General features: G+C 36.4%; 1 protein-coding gene across 1 annotated transcript; it reads right to left on the bottom strand.

Moving 5' to 3' along the window:
• Positions 1 to 68: 68 nt before the first annotated feature.
• Positions 69 to 9227, bottom strand: nemp2 (nuclear envelope integral membrane protein 2). The gene is made up of 9 exons (XM_056754875.1): positions 9018 to 9227; positions 6970 to 7079; positions 6094 to 6325; positions 5946 to 6018; positions 5145 to 5238; positions 4368 to 4482; positions 2887 to 3112; positions 2351 to 2539; positions 69 to 1382 (listed from the first exon to the last, which is right to left on the bottom strand). Exons 1-9 carry the CDS (start codon positions 9106 to 9108, stop codon positions 1085 to 1087), a joined length of 1428 nt encoding a protein of 475 aa, XP_056610853.1. The 5' UTR covers positions 9109 to 9227; the 3' UTR covers positions 69 to 1084.
• Between the last annotated feature and the right edge of the window lie 12830 nt (positions 9228 to 22057).

Raw genomic sequence — 22057 nt, 5'->3', positions numbered from 1 at the left:
ACGCATCGTCATCTGTAGGGTCAAGGTGGGAAAACCTGGGACAGTATTTCAATTTGCACTACATGTGGAATGTATATCTGCATTTTTGTGTATGAATGACCCTTAAAAAGGTTTTACATGTGACACGGCAACACAAGTTTCTTACTGAGACTTCTAAGAGGCATTTGTCTTTAATTAAAATAACAATATAAGAATAAGTAAAAACTAAGTCAAATTTACAGTTTATAAAAACATCAAATATTTTCATACATGAACATTCACTCTTGGTCCAATGCAGGTTTGTATGTCTGTGAACAGAACAGATCACTCAAATTTAAATGTACTCTTACATTATTTCCAAACCTGTGTGACTGTAGCATACAAGTTTAGTTTAAGAAGAATTTATGATGTGCTGAAATGTAGAAGCAGCGATGTCAATAGCACTAAGCTCATATTGACTTTTTTATACATACATGGTGCTTTTATATCATTTTATGTCTTGACAGTATCTTTCATAACTTTATACAGGTTTGGAACATGATTGTGAGAAATGATAAAAAATTTAGGTGAACTATAACTTCACCAGACACTAGAAGGCAGTGTTTCCTTACATAACAAATTATCACTATAGCTCATGAGTCATTTTTTAACTGTTTTAAAAAAACGTATTAGTAAGTACTAGGTTGTCCAGATGGTCTTATATACCTGAGATAAACAGCTTTTTAAATTAACATAAAAGTACAATACAGTGGTAATAAATCCCAACTTTGTATGACAGTGTTTCCAAATCATGATTCTGGAATACCCGAACAAAACACGTTACAAATGTGTTTTACTAATCTCACAAGTCAGATATAATTCATTTGGTGCTGTCAACAAGGGAAAACATTGAAATGGGGCCTCCAGGACCAGGACTGGGAAATACTTCTGTATCGCTTGTGAGTAAGAATAGAAATTGAAGTCCACCGCTATCCATCATTTTTAAATACACAAATGCATGAAAAATTATTTTACACTCCTCTCGGACTCAAGTTTCTTAAAGTCATGGTTTCTTAATGACATTAGGGATTAAAAGATATAAAAATCTAATATAAAAATGAATCAATCAGAAGAAGTCCTGGTCTTCAGCATCCATGGGCTCTGGCTGAGGGCTGTAGTTTACAGGGGGATACGGGCAAACAGACGGGGTGCATTCAGAGGGTCCGGGGAGGTTGTTAGGGGTCGGAGTATAGTTTTGCTGCAGCTCTTCATGGCTGCTCTCCTCCTCTGCAATCTGGCCATCGCTGGAGCTGCTGTTAAACAGCATGCCCTCGTGATACTCCCCTCCAAGACCATAATGACTCTCGTAACTCTGAAGCTCCTCGGGAGTGACATGGCAGCCGCTGCGCAAAAACTCTGCTAACCTGAAGAGAGGTGCAAATGACAGCTGAGGATTCACCTATACTTAATATCTTCATTTTAAGGAACAGTTTTTCAAAAAAAATATTGTTTTAGCATTTTTTTTATTACAGTAGGGGTTAGTTTACTTGCTTTAAAGTGATAGGTCGCCCTAAAATAAAAGTTCTTTCATCATTTATTCACCCTCTTGTCATTTCAAACCTGTATGACTTCCTTTCGCAGAACATAAAAATATTTTTTAAAGAAAGTTGGTAACCGAACTGCACTGGTCCCAATTCACTTCTATTGTATGGACACAAAATCAATGCAAGTGAATGGGGGCCAGTTAACAACATTCATTAAAATATCTTCTTTTGTCTTCTGCGGGAAAAAAGGGGAATTGTTACCAACATTCTTGAAAATATCTTCTTTTGTGTTCTGGAGAAGAAAGAAAGTCGCACAGGTTTGAAATAACAAGAGGGTGAGTAACTGATTACAGAATATTTATTCTTGGGTGAGCTATCCCTTTAAAATATTGTACAGTTTTAAAGGCATAATTCACCCAAAAATGAAAATTCTTAAATCATTTACTCACCCTCATGTCATTCAAACCTGTATAACTTTCTTTCTTCTCCAGAACACAAAAGAAGATATTTTCAAGAATGTTGGTAACAATTCCCCTCACTGACTTCCATTGTATGAACAAAAGAAAATATATTTTTTAAAATATCTTCTTTTGTGAGTTTTACAAAAGAAAGTCATATAAAGGTGAATAAATGGTGATGACAGAAGTTAAAATTTTGGGCGAACTGTCCCTTTATGCCTAGTTATTTGGATGCTTTGCAATATCCTGGATTCATCATATTTTCTTGCAGGGATTTCTACAAAATAATCTATGTATAGCTTTAGACAACATTTTTTTTTTTTAATATTTATCCATTTCATTTTTTATTTATCAACTAACAGAACTCTAACTGATTTTAAAGGTATTTACATTTGTGGTGATCTGACCCTCAGCACAGTGTCCCATGCAGGAAACCCAGGTCTGTTACAGTGCTCTCTCAGTTCATCCAAACAGGCTTTAGTGTGTCTCTCCCCCTGCTCTCTGTACTCTTCCTCAGTCAGCAGTCTGTTTCTGGGTCGATTCTTCCTCCCGAACAAGCACGGTAAAAAGCAGAAGAGCCTGAAGGAAGAGAGTTATTACTTACATTGTTTGTGATCAAACTATTTCTCACTCAAAGGGATAGCTCACCCCCCAAAAAAACATTCTGTCATCATTTACTCACCCTCTTGTCATTTCAAACCTGTATGACTTTCTTTGGCAGAATACAAAAAAATATTCCGAAAAACGCTGGTAACCAAACAACATTGTCCCCCATTGATTTCCATTGTACGGACACAAAACCACTGAAACATTTCTCAAAATATATAGTCATATACATGTTTTGAATGATATGAGGGTGAATAAATGATGACAGAATCTTAATTGTTATAAGAACTATTCTTTAAAACATAAATCGCGGTTCTTACCTGAACATTCCCACCAGGATGCTCCGGACAAAGTGCAGAATCTTCCTGAACAACAGTAAAGTAAGCAGTATGTAGAACGCTGTGGGATAACTGATCCCATGATAAAGCAACACAATGCCTACTGCTTGCATACACAAGGTCATGAAGCCTAAGGTGTGTTTGTTGGTGATAGGTCCGAGTTTGTAGCATACAGCAAAGCTGACCAGGCCTGATATCAACACATATCCTGCGGACAAAAGGAAATGACATCATTCCAAAGAGATTGCATGCAACAAGCAAAATGACAGAATAACTTTGGACCAGTTTTAAATCTAAGCGAAGAATAAACCTTTGAAATACTTGATATACAGCCGTGGAGTAGGAGCCCATTTCAAAATCAGTTTTTCTGATTTATAGGTATGTTTAGGTATAATTAACATTTTTGTTGTGAACTTCTAACAATATTTCTTCCAAATTTCAATCAAAAATATTGTTTCTATTTTTATTTATTTGCAGAAAATGAAAACTGGACAAACAGGTCGAAATAACAGAAAATCTTGTGTATTTTTTCAGACTTCAAATACTGCAAAAAAAATGTTGATTTTCGCTTTTATACAATATTAATAATGATACATATATTTAGAAAAAGTTAAACAATAATTTTTGTATGTGTTAACCTGGACTTTTATCACAGTTTTCATGTGTCTTGTCATGCTGTCGGTCTTTCACATTGCTGTTGGATGAAAAATGAAACTTTTCCACAGCTGTATTTATAACAAACATACAGAAATTACTGACCAAAGAAACAACGCTAAAATATAAATGTAATAAAATATATTTTTTTATATTAGTATGGAACAAAGACAACAGTAAAAAGAACGAGAAGAATACAGTATCTATGACTAATCCTTGAAAAGCTGTTTGTTGTGTGCATAGTAATCAATGATCCAGGATCCCCTCTCCCGCTTTCCCTTTATCTTAATATGCTTGTGGTTTTTACCACATTCAAATACTGATGCATTTACATACTGTAAGTGCCTGAAGAGGGAAATTGATTTGGCAGAGAATAGACTCTATTGACAGTCAAGAGGCAGTCATTAGAGCATTCAAAATACTTGGCCCTCATAATATAATGCTAACTGAGACAGTATGCATAATATAAAAGGTAAAAGTCAGCCTGGTCTTGTCTGTTATTGTAAAATGCTGGCTTGTTAAATGCGAGCATTTCGGATGATGGAATAGACGATGAGTGTGTCGAAGGATAATCTGTCAAAATGACATGTATAATAATTACAGTATTGTTTGGAGGATATGTCAAGCAAATTAACATGCACCTCATAGCATTCGGCAGGCTTGCAGAACGAACGCTGTAGATGTACAAAGGTACCTTTAAAACATCAATGTGGAAGTCTTACAGACAGTTTTATCTAATTGACTGATGGGAAGATGAGCAACACAGGGAAAATAAGGTTATAAAATACAGAAAAAGGTTGCTTGGTTACCCAGCAATTCCATCCAATGTTCGGTTACGATGTCATCCCAATCATTTAACACCTGCTGGATCCCCATGTAGGAAAAACTCGACCCCGAACCCAACCACACCAGGAACAGCCCTTGCTGCGAACAAAAAGTTTGATATTGAGATCTGTCCCGAAGCTGTGGTCTGTCAATTAATCTCTCATTCATCCTTTAATAAACAGAGCAATATTCTCAGTTCTCAGGAAAATTTTTGAATGGCTTATGCGGTTTGTCTCTGCATATTAAACTGGCATAGATAAAAGCATTACAAAAGAGTCACTACAAAGATACTTAAATCACTGTTACAGCTTTAAAAAAAATACCAACTGTCATTAGATAGTCAATAGTTTGACTATTCAGATGTTCATCAGGCACAATACCTAGGATTACTTTTTATAAACCTGCACTAAAACAAAGTTTATTGTAAAAATTGGATATAACACAAATGTTCCTTTCCTGCGTTGAACATCTTCAATTTAAAGACTACAATGGATTCAAAACAAAGCATCCTTTTACAGAACAATTACATCCTGCAAGCCTTTCAGCTTTCAAAATCTGTGTTATATCATCCAGTTCTATTGGGCATCACTAATATAGAAAAAATTAAATAAACAAATCCTCCACATGTTTGACCAGTGCAAAGAAACACGATACTTCCTTTTCATAACAGAAATAATAAAGTAACACTGTGCTGACAGGAGTTGAACAAAACACTGCTTGATTGAAATTTCTTGAGTAACAATGAGAGAAGCATTGTGCACCTTCGGTACGAAGTTTCTGAAGATAAGCATGAGAAAGACAAATATGGCGATGATTCCCAATGAAACTCCGGTGGTGTAGAAAAGCAGAGAGCTCCTGGAATGAATGAAGACTGGATCAGGTTCTCTTAAAGAAACAGTTCGCCTAAATGAATATTGTATCTGTATTGTTCTACAAATATAACAAGAACATGAGGGATTGGAATGACGTGAGGCAGTGCAAATAATTCTGTGGCTTGTGACTTTCACAAGATTATTTCATACAAGGAAGTGTGTTACAATATATAAGGTTATATTAAAGGGATACTTCCACCCAAAATTAACTGTTTCTATTATTTTATATGTCACTAGATTGTATTACTTATGATTAAGGTTTATGTGGATGGTTTTTTTATGTAATGCAGGGGATTCGCTCAGGGACAATAAAGTATACCTTACCTTAAATGAAAATTCTGTCATCATTTACTCACGCTCCAATTGAACACACAGGAAGAAATTGAGAAGAATGTCAGATCTTATCCACCATTTACTGCCATAGCAGGGAAAATAAATACTATAGGAGTCAATGGGGAATGAGATGTGACAATCTTCCAGATATCTTCCTGTGCGTTCAGCAGAATGAAGACATTTATACAGGTTTGGAACAATCTGACGATGAGTAAATCATGACAGAATTTTCATTTTCGGGTGAAGTATCACTTAAAAGAAGAAATGTTTACAAAATACTCTCGATCAGAGATTCAGAGTCTGAGTTTTTACTACATCAGAAGAATTATTACTAACTAACTACAAACTCTGATTTACCTGCATAGGGATACTGCTCCTAAAAACAGCACGAGTCCAAAGATAAAAAGCAGGAAGCGCATTTTATTTAACCCTGTGAACAAAAAAGAAACAATTTGATTTCTGTGTCACTGCAATGCACTATTTATAAGACATAAGTGATGCTTACTTTTGTGTGACACATGCAGTGTGTACTCAGTGTTGCTTCTAGGTGATTTGGTCATGAAACAGACATCTTCATTAACCAAAGGAATATCCAGAGCTTTCTCTCTTTGGATCGTGGATGGCCAATAGTGCTCAACAAAGCAATTAGTTACTGAAAGGAAATCATCCGGATGCTGACAATTTCTGGTCTTCATGGGAAACAGGATGAAGACATTCTCGTCGCTAGTCACGTTCACCTATGAATAAAAGGGGTTCGATTTTGGACTTTAGCAAGCATTAAAAGGCTCTTCATTCCCACTTCTCTATATAATATGCCATATCTACATCACTACGTACTTTATATTCCGTGTTTTACTTTGAAAACAAAAGACAAAATGCATAGTTTAGTTTATTTGTCATGTGTAGTAAATTTGTTCAGCATAATTAAAAATAATTGCAGAGTTTGGAAAAAACTGTTAACAAGAATTAACACCGTTAAATTCATTTCGTTTTGGGAGAGTTTCAAGATCCTAAAAAATAAATGAATTTGAGTCTTGGTCATATGTGTTAATATGAGACCCATCCAATTTGGCCAGCATTTTTGCACCAAGGGAACAGATGGGTGAAATAAACAATCCAATTATCCCTTTTGGTAGATATGATTTATTTTAAAATCAACCATATTTAAAAATGTGAATGATGAGTATAAAAATGAATTTTAGTTCTGCAGTCACCATTGCATTATGGGCACTACAGCATAAGTGAAACTAAGGTATACGGTCGGATAGTATGATGAGATTTAGGACACATCTATGCATCCTCCCCATTCCCTCCAGCCAAAAGAAGCTCAGGATGAGTAACGTAATTTATGTAATGAGATTACAGGTTGTCGTATTTTTACCTTGAAGGTGGACCAGCAGTCTTTCCATTTGATGACAGTACCAGGGCTGTAACAAAAGCATCTACTGCCAGAATATGAGTGTGCACTGTCCCCTTTCACATACGTACAGTCTGTAGAACACAGAATTATTGATTTTATAGAAAAATGTTTCATTGTTCAAACATATACGATGTGATGGTACAGTCTGCAATATGAGGCACCGTTTAGGGTTTAAATCAAACTGCGCTTATGAATACATATATAAAAGCGTGCATACACATATATACATTGCTCACATATACATGTTTAGTTTTGGATGTTCAAGCAAACACATATGAAAATCATGTGCGCACTAATGTGAAATCCAGTGTAATCCAGTGTAAATCCAACTTTTCAGTGTAAACGGAAAGCATTTCAGTGTAAACGGAAGTCTTCTTCATTTAAATCAGCATGAATCTGAGAGCAATAATAGCCTTAACATTTATCAGTACTTTGCTTGTGCAACCCAGCTAACAATTTTAAGTTCCCAGCGTTCCCCTAACGTTAGTTTTTGGTTCCCAGAACGTTATTTTCTAGCGTTCGTTTTTGGTTATCCAAGAAAGTTAAGTTCTTTACGTTAATAGAACGTTAGTTTCTGGTTCCCATAACTTTCTGGGACGTTACTCTAACGTTATAGAAACCATGAACCTAACGTTTCATTTCCGTAAAGATAACCAAAAACAAAACTTTAAAAAACTTTCTGGGAAAGAAACGTTCCCAGAACGTTTGCCTAAAATATTTTTCTCGGGTCAGTTTGGCCTCACTACACAATACATCCATGCTGTGTTTTTATCCATCGCCTGTCTAATCTAATTAAAATAAGTAAAATAAATCATCACACATAATATGGAGGATGAAATCAATGCATTATATAATTATTTTCGCCTATTAACTCCGTTTTCATTACTGAAGTAGCTGATTTATATTATTTAGAATAAAACTACACTGTGTGTAGGTCAACCTCAACATCAGACATTTTAGATATTTAAATAAATAACCAATGACTTCAACAGAATATTTAAAGCAGATTTTTATTGCGAATAAAGAATAAACATTTAATTATATTCAGGCTAACAATATTCTTGTCTCACCAGCGCGGATCCGTCTTAAGATATAACAATCAAACGCACTGAGTTTCAATCCTTACATCATGGGTCTGTTGATTTAGATGTCAAATAAATCGAAAATCACGAAAATATAAATTTACTCTCAAATGGGTATTTTTGAAGAAGAGACTTCCGTTTACACTGAAAAGTTCAGGCACATCCATATATGCAATCACTATGCAAACTAAGCGTGTCATATTTTGTATGGATGTGGGAGTGTTTTGTAGATGTATGTGTACCTAAAGTTTGTATGTATGTGCGAGTGTTTTATAGATGTATATGTATGCAGAGTTTATATGTTTGTGCGAGTATTGTATAGGTGTGTTTGCACACATCGAGTTTATATGCATGCGCGAAAAAGTGTATATGCATGCATTACTAACATAAGATGTATTGGTATGGATTTCACATTAGTGCGCACATGATTTTCATATGTGTTTGCTTGAACATCCAGAAGTATACATGTATATGTGAGCAATGTATATATGTGTATGCACGCTTTTATATATGTATCCATAAGCGCAGTTTGATTTAAACCCTAAACGGTGCCTCATACTGCAAAGCCTACACATGGTGTCTAGGTAGGGAACTTGATAGGTTTGAGCTACGACACAACATGAAGAAAACATTTATCTGCAATCTATCACCTAATCATAATGTTCATATCTTTTAGATTAACGTAGTTAAGGTGTATGTTCAATATGGCTGATAAAGTGAGCCTGTTACAAGTCAAAGTCGAGTTGTTATGAACGTTACATCAAGACTTATAGAGTTAAAATCTATATTATCTTCACGAATAACCACTGGGACAAAGATACACAAATACAATAAAAACAAAAGTTACATAAAATGTCAGTGTTTAACACTATTTATAATGTTTACGTGTATGTTGCTGTCTATTTAGCATGCCATGCAAATATTTACCTGCGTATGAATAATCCCTGTTTCCTTCTACACTTCGCCAGCCAGCCCATACTATAATTAAAATGTGTATAAAAACATTCACATTCCTCATTATTCGTGTTAAACAGACAGATCACTTCGAGTCGGCGGGTAAATGATTAACCGGGTTAGCTTCGGCTAAGGTAAGCTAATGTTTTCGCTTTCAAATTCGGTGGCTTTCCTCTGTTTCAGACCTGACTAACAGATTCAGAGTCAACGACATTGAAGATGCTAAAATTTCTTCATCCATCATGCATAAAGATTGTAGTCTCTATAAATACAAAAAAATGTACAACTAACAAAGCCTTATGAAAATGGAGTTGAAAAATTTCAAGAAATGGAGGATAATTATATGTATCAGGCTTCGATTAGTCAGGTCTGCCTACAAATTTGCCTACTGCGCTGTTTAGTATGTTCTTTTCAGATTGTCTCATTGATGTTTTAAACAAAATGTATAGAATCCCACTTTATCACATCCCTGATTTAAAAAAACGATATCACAGAATTATAATGTTTAATGGTTAAACATGCGAATTTTATTGGTTTTAATAAAACTTCAATGGTCTGTGAGGAGGGCTGCTGCGTTTGGTTATTGGTTGGATGATATCTGGAGCAAATAAATCAATATAACACCATTCAGTCATACTAGAATAGTCCTAAAACCGACAGCATATAGGAAATTGTAATGGTTTAACGGTAAACAGCAATAAAATGTTTTATTGTATTGAAGAAATAGATATTTTTGCATACAGAAATATAGCATATCATGCATAGTATGCATATAATGTAGTCATAGCATGCCATGCAGACCATAGCCATTGTGTTTAGTTATGAACATGCAAGCAAATCCAAAAGAAGTGTTCTTAAATCGATCTATTCTTGAAGTCATTATCATGAATGGGAAAAGCAAATTATAATCAACCAAAATTAAATCATTCCCTAAAAACACAATAAAGCCGTTTATTTATAATTTAAAGCATTATATAAAAAAATGTATTACTGTTTTGCAGGGTTCTTTGTTGCAGAGCTATTAATGGGCATTTTATTTACTTCACTGAATTCATTATTGTTTACTGATACATTGTGCAAATGTGGGACAATCTGGCGTGAAATTCTTCATAATAAAACGTCTTGCGAACACAGGTTTGAACCAAAGACACAGATAATCTGTGGGAAGAAAACGTTAAACCCAAATCTATAGGAGACCAGATGAAAATGTCATCTCTGTGCAGTCTTCACCCTTTGAAATGGAAGGGGGATTTTTGCGGTGGGCGTAGACACAGCAGGCGACTGCTTTCTCATTTCTCTAGGATGCAGAGACAACAGCGGCTTTTCCTGACAGGCACACCCACGCCAGGCTCAGACCCACTGTCACTTACGCTTGGATGGAGTCAGCAAGCATCTGACTAATGCAGATGCTGTCATTTTGGTTCCTAGAAAGGATTCTAACCTTATTTACCCAGATATTCTTTAATAAAAAACTGTTTTGGGAAGAATGTTTGTATTTTGCATTTATGAAAAATAACGCCCAAATATTACTTCACCTTCTTTTGAAATGCAGTAATGCAATATTGTTTTTAATAACAATGTTAGGTGTGGTAGGTGTGCATGTTCTTTTAAGCTGCAATGAGGCTTATCTTTAACTGCTATTGTAGACGTACGGTCATGTCCCACAGGGGAAAAGAAAATGTGTTTGCTGGAGGAAGGCTTTGTGGTTTTTGGTAAAATACAGAAAGTCCCTGTTTTTTGATGTTGTTAAACAACACAGTTTATCTGATTATGATCATTCATCATTGCATGAACGTTGTTACAAAACAAGGTCATTCTAAATTTGGTTTACTTTACATTGCATTATTACATTTAAATATTTTTTTTGCTATAACAAAATTCAGAAGATAAATAAAAACAATTAAAACACTAAGTACATTTTAATATTTTTTCAATGCGCATTCAGATGATCTTAATATAAATATTTTTTGTACATGACAATAATTTATATTTGTAAGCATACTAAAGTGAGTTTCAAAACATTACATTGAAAGTTAGTATAGAAATTTACATTAAAAGATCCAGTGTGTGTTTTTCTGAGGATATACTGACAGAAATGCAATTTGATATACATAACTATGAATTCACCATGTTGTTTTTTCAGTAGCACTAAAGGACAAAAATACATTATCTCCTTTGGCAAAGAAGTGAAGCATGACGACATCATAATTCTTTTTTCAGCCAACGTAGAGCTTCAAAAGGAAGGGTTGGTGGAGTGAGCCGCTGGTTGCAATTCGCAACCTCCCCACTAGATGCTGCTTGTATCTCTACATTGCTCCTTTAAGCATCATGCTCAGGTGGGCCCGGCCAGTTCTCTTCTGTCTATACAGTATAAACATAGATTCAGTACTAGGTAAGTATATAAAGTATATCTACAATGTAAAGTAGCAACCTCTGTAGTGTAAAGTGTGGTATAAACTTTCCAGATGAATTTGGAACAGCCTTCGTTAACTTGTCAACTTGACAAAAAGTCTATTTCAAAAAGAAGTTTGGAAATGATTTTTATTTCATGGACAAACGCCTCTCCAAATCAGAAAGGAACTTCTGAGCTTGTGATTAGTGGGCTAAAATCTGACACCCACATATATGGGCCTTATGTTGGTGCACTTAATCTCGTCCTACACCCAAAATAATTGTAGAACTTTGGAGGAGAATGAAGCTTTCGGGGTCTTAAAATACTTTCTGTCCCATGAAAGTGCTCGGAGCTGACCTTGATAAGATTTTTTCTTTCATTTGGATCCTTGTTAGATATTTACCACATTCAGTAACGCTGCAACGTTGTCTGGGACACACCAGGGGCCGTCATGTTTAAAACTTTGCGTAGATTTAATTCTGAAAGTATGTGTATGTGCAGTCAAGAGTGTGGATGTGTACATATTTACACTTTAAGTTTGTTTTTTATACATTTCAATATGTGTGTTGAAAACCATGTACGCAAATTTGTGTGTATGCATCAGGTCCTATAGGACTAGTTTTGATTTGACTATTTACAAATGTGGTTAAAGTTTTAGATTCCTCTAGACTTTGATCTAAATTGGTCTAAATACAAGGTAAAAACCTTTATCATATCCCTTTGGGACTTTTGTTTTATTATTATTCACAAATGTGAAGGCGTGCGTGTTCTGCAGTCATTTGTGTCATATTTAGTGGCACGCTTGCGTTCTTTTATCTTTGTTTTGCGAGTTGGGAGATTGGTTGTTTTTTAACTCTTGTTTATGCTTTTCCATTCCTGTTTCCTAAAGGGGGATAGGATGGTAGGCTGCTGCTAGGCTGCAGAGAGCAAGCGTGGTGATTGACAAGAGAAGAATCATGAGTCTCTCTGTAAGTGGGTGGATGAGTGGGGCGGACCAATCGTCAGCAGAGCTCGTTTTTAATTGCCGTCTGGTAAACATCAAACACGAACGGAGACGATTCCATCTTAAGATAGAGAGCGTCTTGGAAAATATGTAACGCTGTATGATTTCATCTGCTCCTTAAAGCTGAGCGTATTGAGAGTTGTTATATTCCTGAGACTCTCACTGTCTTGGGTCATTAAAAAAATCAGCGTCACCTCTTGTTTGCTTTGTTGCTGGAGTTATAAGCAGCGCATATGAGTGAGCTGAAGAGGAGTTTTTACTTGAGGGAATATTTGAATGTTTTCGTGCTCATGCTAATGTTGTTCTTTAAATTAATTCTGCTTGTTTTACAGTTAGTCATTCGATTAGTGATTTTCCTCACTTTTCCTACAGGGTTTGGGGGTTAAGCCCACTCATAAAAAATAGCAAATGCAAAAACATCGCAAATGAGATTAAATGGAGACCAAAAGGAAGGTTTTGCTTAAGTCAAATTATTTTGATGACTTAAAGCTATAAAACAAGACTTTTTTTTAAGTCTGAGACTACATTTTTTTTACAACATTGCTATATTAATGAGACTCCTTAAAGGAACAGTTCAATCAAATTCTCAAATTGACTCACCCATCACTCACGATATGAGAAGTTCAAAACTCATTGGTCTTCGACACCGTGTCTCTTGACAAGACAGGCATATGACAATTAATCGTGAGACACTCAAGAGCCTTGATTTGAGGTTATTGACGTTCCCTGACATTTGAATCTATTTCTTTACACTGATACATATATCAACTGGTGAACTACTTGAACTTTGGAAGATCAAATCTTTACTCCGCACTAAATAATGATAGGGACAGCTATCAATGTCTGGGTTTCAGGGTGGGATGACTCTCCATTAATCCTTTAATTCTCATTTCTTTATTAAAGATTCGGCATTGCTAGGTTCAGTCTTCATTAGGCATGCTGTGCAGAAAATAGAAGGTGGGCGGCAATCAGACTCTACTTGTGCTAGAAGCCCCACCCACACAGCCAGGTCCACCAGGGGCCCAAAGAAGTGATTACGGTTCATTAACATGGTGTGTGTGCAGGGGTGGGAGGGACATTGGTCATTATTGTGTTTAACTGTAGGCGGTGCCCAGAAACACACAGGAAGACGTGGGCTGAGCACACGCCCATGCTGTAGCCCTTAAGTCCTTTGTGAGGAATATTGGATGCAGAGTTTGACTCTAGGGAGTTGGCAGTGCATAATTACTTGGACAGGCAGGCAGAAATGTGTGTTTGGTGCTGTGTCACCTTGCATTTGACAGGGTTATTTGAAGGACCGGTTCATATTCTATATTCGGCTGGTGGTATTTAAGCACCTGCAAATCAACGACAGAGGTAATTCGCAAAGCATCACGTACAGTAACATAATGCATGATGCTATTTGGTTGTATAGTAAATGTATTGATGGATTTGTTGGTAGCCAAGTGTACTTAAAATATGAAACCCATCTACAATATGTCAGGGTCCTGTTTTACCTCAAGATAAAAAGAAAGGAATTAGAAATTATGATATTAATTTTTTCACATCATAATATGAATTTCAATTCACTTTAAAAATGCAGGGTTACTTTTAACCCAGGGTTGGGTACAAAAATGACAGACACAACAGTTAGGTTGTAAATTAGGTTGTTTCAACCCAAAATGCTGTGTTGTAAATTATATTTACAGTTTTACACCTCTGCGTGTATTGCCATCATTTTGGGGATTTTTTTCCTGTGGGCGAACACAGTTTGCTATATAGTTATATATGGATATGCTAGTTAGTTATATATATGGTATTAAATATATAGGATGTACTTCCCATTTTTGTAATATATTAATATAAATTAAACAATATATTGACTTGATAACAATATAAAAATGCATAATATAATATCATTATTTCGTCTTCCCATTTCAGGGTTAAAATGTAACTCGGACATGTTTTCCTTTCATTCTCTTATTAGATGAGTTCTTTCCACCCGATCTGAGAATTTAAATCCTTCAGTTTATCTACTCCCCGCCGTGATTCGGTGAGCTCATCACACGAGCAAAGCCACCTTGATGTGTGACAGGAGTTCCCCGGGGCAATGCACTCTGGGAAGCTTGTGTGTTCAAACTGCAGGATTACACCGCTCAATCCCCGTAGCAAATAAGGGAATTAGGGTGAAATTTAATCATATATGAAATTATAGTCACTGACACGTTATTATAGCCCCCTGTGAGCTCTGTGTGAATGTTGCTCATACTGACTGACTTCATCTCATTCCTGCTTTCTTGATCGTGGTCTCCCTCCTGCTTGTTATCAATCTGGTTTCTGCAGGATTTCCCTGTAAACATACAATTTACTTTCTTCAGTGTATTCACGTGATCCTTGTGGTCTCTATATTTGAAAGTGTCAAGAATGCCATTGAACTGGTTTGATCCAAGTTGTTGATATTCTACATAGATTTTTCAAAGCTTGGGTCATATGGACCTGACCAGTCATTTATCTACTTTCAGTTCTGGAAATGTCTTGCTCATTGCAAGAGCTACAGTACATACGGTTTTGTGTTCAGGATTTATTTTGAATTCATTTAGAATTTCATATTGAGGGCTTAAGTATATATTTTTTCAGTTTTGATGTTACACTGTTTCTCCTATCATGGCTTCATCTGCAGAGACAACTATGAGTAATCCGTTTTTCGATTTCGTATAAACATTAAATAAACCGTTTCACTATGATATCGTAGCTTTGATTCAGTATTGGTTAAACCAAAAGAGTCCATTTGTGACCGAACCATGAGTTTTTTTAATTGATACATCTTAATATTTATTCATATATCTTTTTATAATATTCATATCTCTTAACAACTCACTGATTTATCAAATATTGTGCATAACACTTTCCGTTTTCTAACATCACTGAAATGCTCAACCTCTTGTGGGTTAGATTTTCAATAATATTGAACAATAAAACCGTTTCTAGTCCTAAAATGATTTTTCAAATACTTTACTTGTTTAGGAACATCCGTTCACACTCCCCTTCCTCTTTGCCCTTCACACAGGCCAATGATTCTCCAGCGCATTTAACTGTGTGTGTGTGGCGCTCTGGGGTCATAGGCTATAGCACTCCTCTCAACGTCCCACGCCAAGTTCGTTTTTTTGGAATTCTCCTTTCAGTTCCTTTCTCACATGTACATACACCCATTCATTGACAAACACACACAATAAACATTTACTCTCAAACAGGAAGTGAGTGAGTGTTCTATTTACACTCTCATCGGACATGAGGGGACATGCTTAAAAAATCCACAAAATTAGACTAGAACACAGATTTTCAGATTTGCCTTCATTTTATAAATGATCGTTCCAACTGAGTTGTATTTTAACCGTTGTTTAAAAAAACAGCTGAAGGGATTAAAATGAATTGCCCTACTACCTTTGGCGTGAATGTTAGACGTCATTACGCATATGCATCTCACAAATAATGCAACATGGACACAAATCTCTACAAACAAAGATGGGGATTCATTCATGAAGTAATAACTAGGGAACACGTTTTAATTTACATTTGAACAAGTTGTCGGAGGCTTGGTGGTGGTGACGTTGAAATCCAGCTACTCAGTCTGTTTATTTCAAATGTGTTAACATCATAAACCTTTGTTTATCACAAATCGTATTTTTCGCAATCTTCCAAAAGTGTATGGGAAAATGCATATATTTCCGTCGAGGCAACCAGTGCGGCGCTAACTTCTGGGTTAGCCTACAAAAACACATCATCCCTGATGTACTCTATTGGGAAGTTACATTTCACCTACAGTCCAGCAAAAACGATTGGAACTTGAACTTGAGACTCGGAGCGTGTGCCAATCTGTCAGAAAACAAAGTAAAACTTAGGAGGTATGAACACTTTTGTGAACAAACTATTTACCAAACAGTTTTTTTTCTCTTTGACACAATTCTAGAAAATTCAGGCCTCGACTTAAAGTTTTGTAGTGACTAGTTTCATGTTTTTTGACTAAGTTAAACTTGTGTACATTAAAGGAACATTCTGATTCCAAAAATGATCATTTGCAATTGAGTCAATTCAATAATTTTCAGAACCAAAAAGTTGAGGCCTAAAATTATTTTCACTGCGTATAATTTATGATATATGTCTATACTGTAATCAGGATTTCTTGCTTTTGGGCATCTCAGAACAAGGCTTAAAGGTCCAGTCTATGATATTTAGCAGCATCTACAGTCGGCTTTGCGAATTGCCACCAACGGACCAGTTCACCTTTTGAGCACTACGGTGGCTGACAAAGTTGTCGTTGCATTTTCGCTTCTCTCCCGAAGGAGATAGCTTATATACTTTATAAATTTATACACCTCTGAAAACATAGTTATGCATATCATCTTGCATTTCTGTCAATAGATCCTCCGAAAAATGACACGAGCACCTTTAATGACAAAACAATGATTCAATTTGATTCTTTAGATCTCGTATTTACATAAAGAGAGCTCATCGTAGCAGCGGACTCAGTCAACCGTCAGAAGTCTATCTATGGAAAATCATCTTCACCAAAGTGAGCAATGACCCCTGACTTCACACTGGAGCCATGGGAAAGTTTGCTGGGAAATCTTGGACAGGCAGAGCCAGACGCTTCCGAGTCTCAATCTCTATCTTTGGATGCCAGATACCCCCCACCCACACCGAAACACACCCAAGCGCTAGAACTCTGCCCACTCTCACACACACGCATGCTTTCTCACAGATACATTTGCACACAAACACACAAAAACACAGATGTGCGCTGCTCGCCCGCCTACACGCACTCCCAAACACTCGAATACACTAACACATAAATACCTACCCACACTGACACACGTTCACGTAGATATGCAAAGACGCAAACTCTCTGTGGCCGACAAGTCGCATTCTGCTACTCCGCCGATACGCCACAGTTTCATAATCCGAATTGGCTCCACTTTGGTTTCAGCCTCACACGTGCGTGCAATGAATTCACACACTTTCTGCCTCCTTCACACACATATTTCAAATACATTGTGTGTTTGCCTTTCATTGTGTCCATGTCTGTGGCTTCTCGCTTTTCCATCTCGCTCTTTTTCTCACATGCACCCTATCGAGTGCAGAATTCTGTGTGTATGTATGTGTGTGTGAGGGCGTAGTGGTGAGGAGGGGGAGGAATTCGATGCTGAATAACAGTAGTGTGTCTCTGGCAGTTGTGTGTGTGAGAGAGAGGCAGAGAGCAGAGCTGTGTGGGCGTCCTCAGCACGCCGGCCATGCAGAGACTGTCGGGCTCAGACCGGGGCCTTGTGGCTTCTAGCCACCGCGCTAATTGGCCCGAGTTGAAGTATATGATCTCCAAAGCCTGAAATACATTGGCAGTAAAGTCTGAAGTACCCGCAGTGCACAGTTCACACAAAGTCTCGCGTTACAGCCGAATAAAAGTTTTCCCGAATACATTTTGATGTAAATGTGGCCTTACAGGTACAACAAATTGGATTTCGAAACTTCTTAGCTGAATAATTGGACGCATATTTCACTCTCGAGGAAAGATTTTTCATACGACTGAATAGAATCGCGACTCTGTCATGAATAAATCAGATCTGAAGCAGAATAAAGCAATAAGCCACGAGAGGCCAGGAGTGGTGATGCAAAACGGTGGTAACAACAGTTTGAACAAAGATGCCAGTGTGCAATGAATTGTATGTTTATTAATCGTCGTAAACATAGTTTTTCCATCCACTATAGTTCATTAGCCTGTAGGCGGTTTTTGCTTATAAGCATATGTACGGTCACATAATCATGATCATCTGCATTTTACATTATGATTTGCAAATTAAATCCGCATAAAGCTATGTGTATAAATATAAAGATATAATTAACATCATTTAATTAAATAATTATAAATATAAAAGTATAAACCATAATGGATAGTTGGATAATGGATAGTTACTGTTGAAAATATTTAACGTTTTAATATGAAATAAAATATTTAGTATGTAATAATAAAAATAATAATGCATCTGTGTACTTAAATATAAAAACTGTTATACAGAAGAGACAGTTGTACGAAAAAATGTAATTGATTTTGTATTTATATTTTATAAATATAAGTATTTATCGCATAAAATATAGTCTGTGACTATACAATTTTAAAGATGTTACACCAAGTGGTAGAACCATAGACATTTAATAAACAGTAAATAATCATAACTGCTATGTTATTATCTGTTTTTAACGCTGCTGTTTTTTAGAACCCTTATTTGCAAATAATATTTATACTTATATTTGTCTGTCTGTGAGTGCAATGTCCTTAAATAAGAGAATCTGATTTCACTGTAGCTTTAAAAAGTCACATGCCATCTAAAGCTCAGGTGATTGGCTAACAAACCGGCCAGAATTCAGCAACCATGAGCAAAATTGACAGCAAGCTGTATGCAGTCTGTCATTGAGATGAGCGGGTCTGTTAACAGTTTAGCTTTCTACAGATATTTGGACATCCTGGGTGGTCACCGGGACTTTACAATGGCTTCAAACTCAACTCAAAAACAGAGTTTCACATGTTTTGATCGAGAATCTAATTCTGAGAGAAAGATGAGGGTGAGCACAATCCCAAGGATACCCAGTTATAAAGAGAGAGAGAACACAGGGAAATCAAGAGAGAGGTCACTGTGAGGGCAGTTCAAAGCCCAGGGGAAATGAGCCACAGGCTGTGGGCGTTCAGAGAGAGCGGGCTACCTGTTCTGTTCTGGAACCGATGTCATTACGGTCTGGGCACACAGATCTGACAGCTGCTGCATTAGTTCTCCAGTCAGTGATCAGATAAAGATTCTTTTGTCTTGTGAGGCCAATGCACATGAGAGAAAAAGGTTATGGAGGAGATTCAGCCAATTATACAGCCAATGTTGTGCACGGAAATACATTCTCTATTTATTCATTCAAAATATGACTTACTTTTAGAGATTTTGAGAAATACAATGGAAGTCAAAGGAGGACAATGTTGTTTGGTTACCAACGTTCTTCAAAATATCTTCTTTTGTGTTCTGCAGAAGAAAGAAAGTCACATAGATTTTGAATGACATGAGGTTGAGTAAACGATGAGAGAATTTTCATTGTGGGGTGAACTATCCCTTTAAGATCTCATAGTTGATGTGCAGTCTATTAAAAAACACTTACAACTGAAAACTTTCCTTGTTTTGAATAGATTGAATGTATCCTCATCACACACTACAAAACAGTGCGTTATGGAAATGCATGTATCAAGCCTCAATCCACAGTTCTTTGTAAGTGCCACAACAGCATTCCTCCATTGACTTTCCCCTTCAAACCGACCAGCATGAACATCTGATTTACTATTCCAGGAAAGTGATTATCCCACAGTTCAGAGCACAAATGTGATTCACTTCTATTCTGATTCATCTAGTCTAGACACTTGTATTGTATCCACTAACATTTAATGCGTTTCAGACCTACGTGTCAAGTGGTTTCTTTCACTGCATTCAGGTGGGGAACAGGTACACAATCCTGTTTACACCAGTTCAGATATATTTGATTAAAGGGGCCACAAGCATTTTTTTTGTATGCAAGATATAACGTGACTGGATATTTTGCGAATACAGTTATTTGTGCATGATGCACACTTACATTTGACCGCTAAATCAATTGGCTAATTTGATGGGAACACTAGCTTTGACAGGTTTGTTCACTACATTGACATTGTTTGTTCATTAAACGGTGCTCACATTGATTTTGGCATGTGAGATTTTTTTTTGATATTATTATTTATTTATTATGTTCCTTTCTGTAAGAGCCAGGAAAAGATGGGATGAGAGAGTGGGATACAGAAGACAGTAAAGGACCACGAGTCAGGATGCGAAAATGGGTTGCCCACAGCACTTTTGCCCAACGGTCCACTGGATCACCTGCACAGACTTGTTTAAAAATTATTTTCTTTTGGGAATCTCTGTGATTAAAGTTACTTAAGAAAGTTATTACAGCACTTTTAATCTACAAATAGATTTTTTATCAGATTTGTGAATATCATGTTTTAGAGTGCAGACTATCTGTTGCTACTGTACCAGTGTTTTTGTTTGTTTTTGTTTGTTGCAGGAAGCATAATGCAGATCTCAGACAATATTATGCATATCAGCTCATTTCTCATGTATAGTGGATAGATTGTACAGCTGCTCCTCGAAAACTAAACAAGTGTAATCAGATCACATGTCTTGATTCTATGTGAGGTCAAGCAATTATAACATCCTTTGTGCAGAGAGTAAATTATATTCACTGAGTCTACAGCTGAGGGGAAACACTTGACCAGCCATTCACCTCCTTCTGCATATAATTTACCTTGTTGGAGCCCTTTCTGACTCGAACTGTTTTGACAAGTGTCATTCACTTTCATTTCAAACAGAACGTAATGCTGATACCCAGAACTTCAATTAGTGCTGCATGCGTGCCAATTAATTTTCGCTAGCCGTGATCATTTAAAACTCAGTCAATTATAGTATACGTATGGAAACACAATTATTACAGTATTTTATAGAATTGCATGTTTTTTAAAGTAATCCGATTTTTATTGTATATGGCAACATAAATTGGCAGAATGTTTTGCATTGTTTGCATTTAAATTTGGTGACTTTTTTTCAGTAAATGTGAATGTATGGAAACTGTAAGTCCAACTCAATTCTTCCATCTTTGGTGTTTTTTCAAGTGTTTCCAAAACTTGTTGTCATTGGCACAGTTGCATCAATGTGGCTGCCATCTGCCAATCAATCAGCTGTCAAAACAGAAATAACTAAAATTTTCTCCTGGCAGCGTTAATTTGCATTCTGGCACGCTATTGTTACATTTATCATCTTTTGAAATTGTCTGTGTGCCTTTGTGTGTCTGGGGGGAAAAGAAGAAATAAAATAATCAAGTATGCATGGCACCTTCGCTGGGCTGCTAGCTGTTGCTGGCCTACTTCCTAAAAATAGAATGTAATACCAAGGCAGATTTGAAGATTTTCTTACTGTACTGCTCTCTCTCTCTCTAACTCTCTCTCTCTGTCTCTCTTTCTCTCTCACCCGTTCTGGCACCCCCTACTTCACCATACCCAGCCTCCACTTTCTCTCTTTGTCTCCACATATCTCAATATCGCTCTCCTCACACCCCCCCTTGTTAGTAGGCAGACTGAAAGTGTTATTTAGCTATTTATATCATTAACTGTGACATGTAAGTATATTAAACAAATTCCGCTCATAATTCGCATATTTATTTATGTCTAAATTGAAATGTGTGTTTATATGTGTTTTACTATGCATTTTAAACAATGATTCAATAGTAACAATTTTTGTAGCAGCCCTGGCTAAATTTGGACCCCTATAAGATAACGTGTGGGCTCAATTTTTTTCATTTCATATAGTTTCTTCATGATTTTTGATGATGGGTTCATGTAACCTGTCCACACTGGCATCCGTCACATTTGGCTAGATTCTCAGAAAGTCTGATGGATGAATGACCTGTATCATCAACAACAAGATATAGAAAGCGTTCTCTTCGCCCTTCAAAAGTTGACAAGATTAGTTTAAAATCATGACATCTGTTTTTTCTTTGGCTATGTCAGATCAGACTTGTGATGGAATT

The sequence above is a fragment of the Triplophysa dalaica genome, chromosome 8 (genome assembly GCF_015846415.1).
Source record: "Triplophysa dalaica isolate WHDGS20190420 chromosome 8, ASM1584641v1, whole genome shotgun sequence".
In the NCBI taxonomy this organism is placed as follows: Eukaryota; Metazoa; Chordata; class Actinopteri; order Cypriniformes; family Nemacheilidae; genus Triplophysa; species Triplophysa dalaica.
The sequence above is the reverse complement of the archived record's forward strand: the minus strand, read 5'-3'. Positions and strand labels throughout refer to the sequence as shown.

What these genes read in the sequence shown, in the direction of transcription:
- nemp2 (XM_056754875.1), bottom strand. Translation starts at nt 9,108, where the DNA reads ATGAGGAATGTGAATGTTTTTATACACATTTTAATTATAGTATGGGCT. An exon ending in GGAGCAGTATCCCTATGCAG is followed by an intron (nt 5,239 to 5,945) that starts GTAAATCAGAGT and finishes CATTCATTCCAG; the next exon opens with GAGCTCTCTGCTTTTCTACA. An exon ending in ACATTGGATGGAATTGCTGG is followed by an intron (nt 3,113 to 4,367) that starts GTAACCAAGCAA and finishes TTTTGTCCGCAG; the next exon opens with GATATGTGTTGATATCAGGC.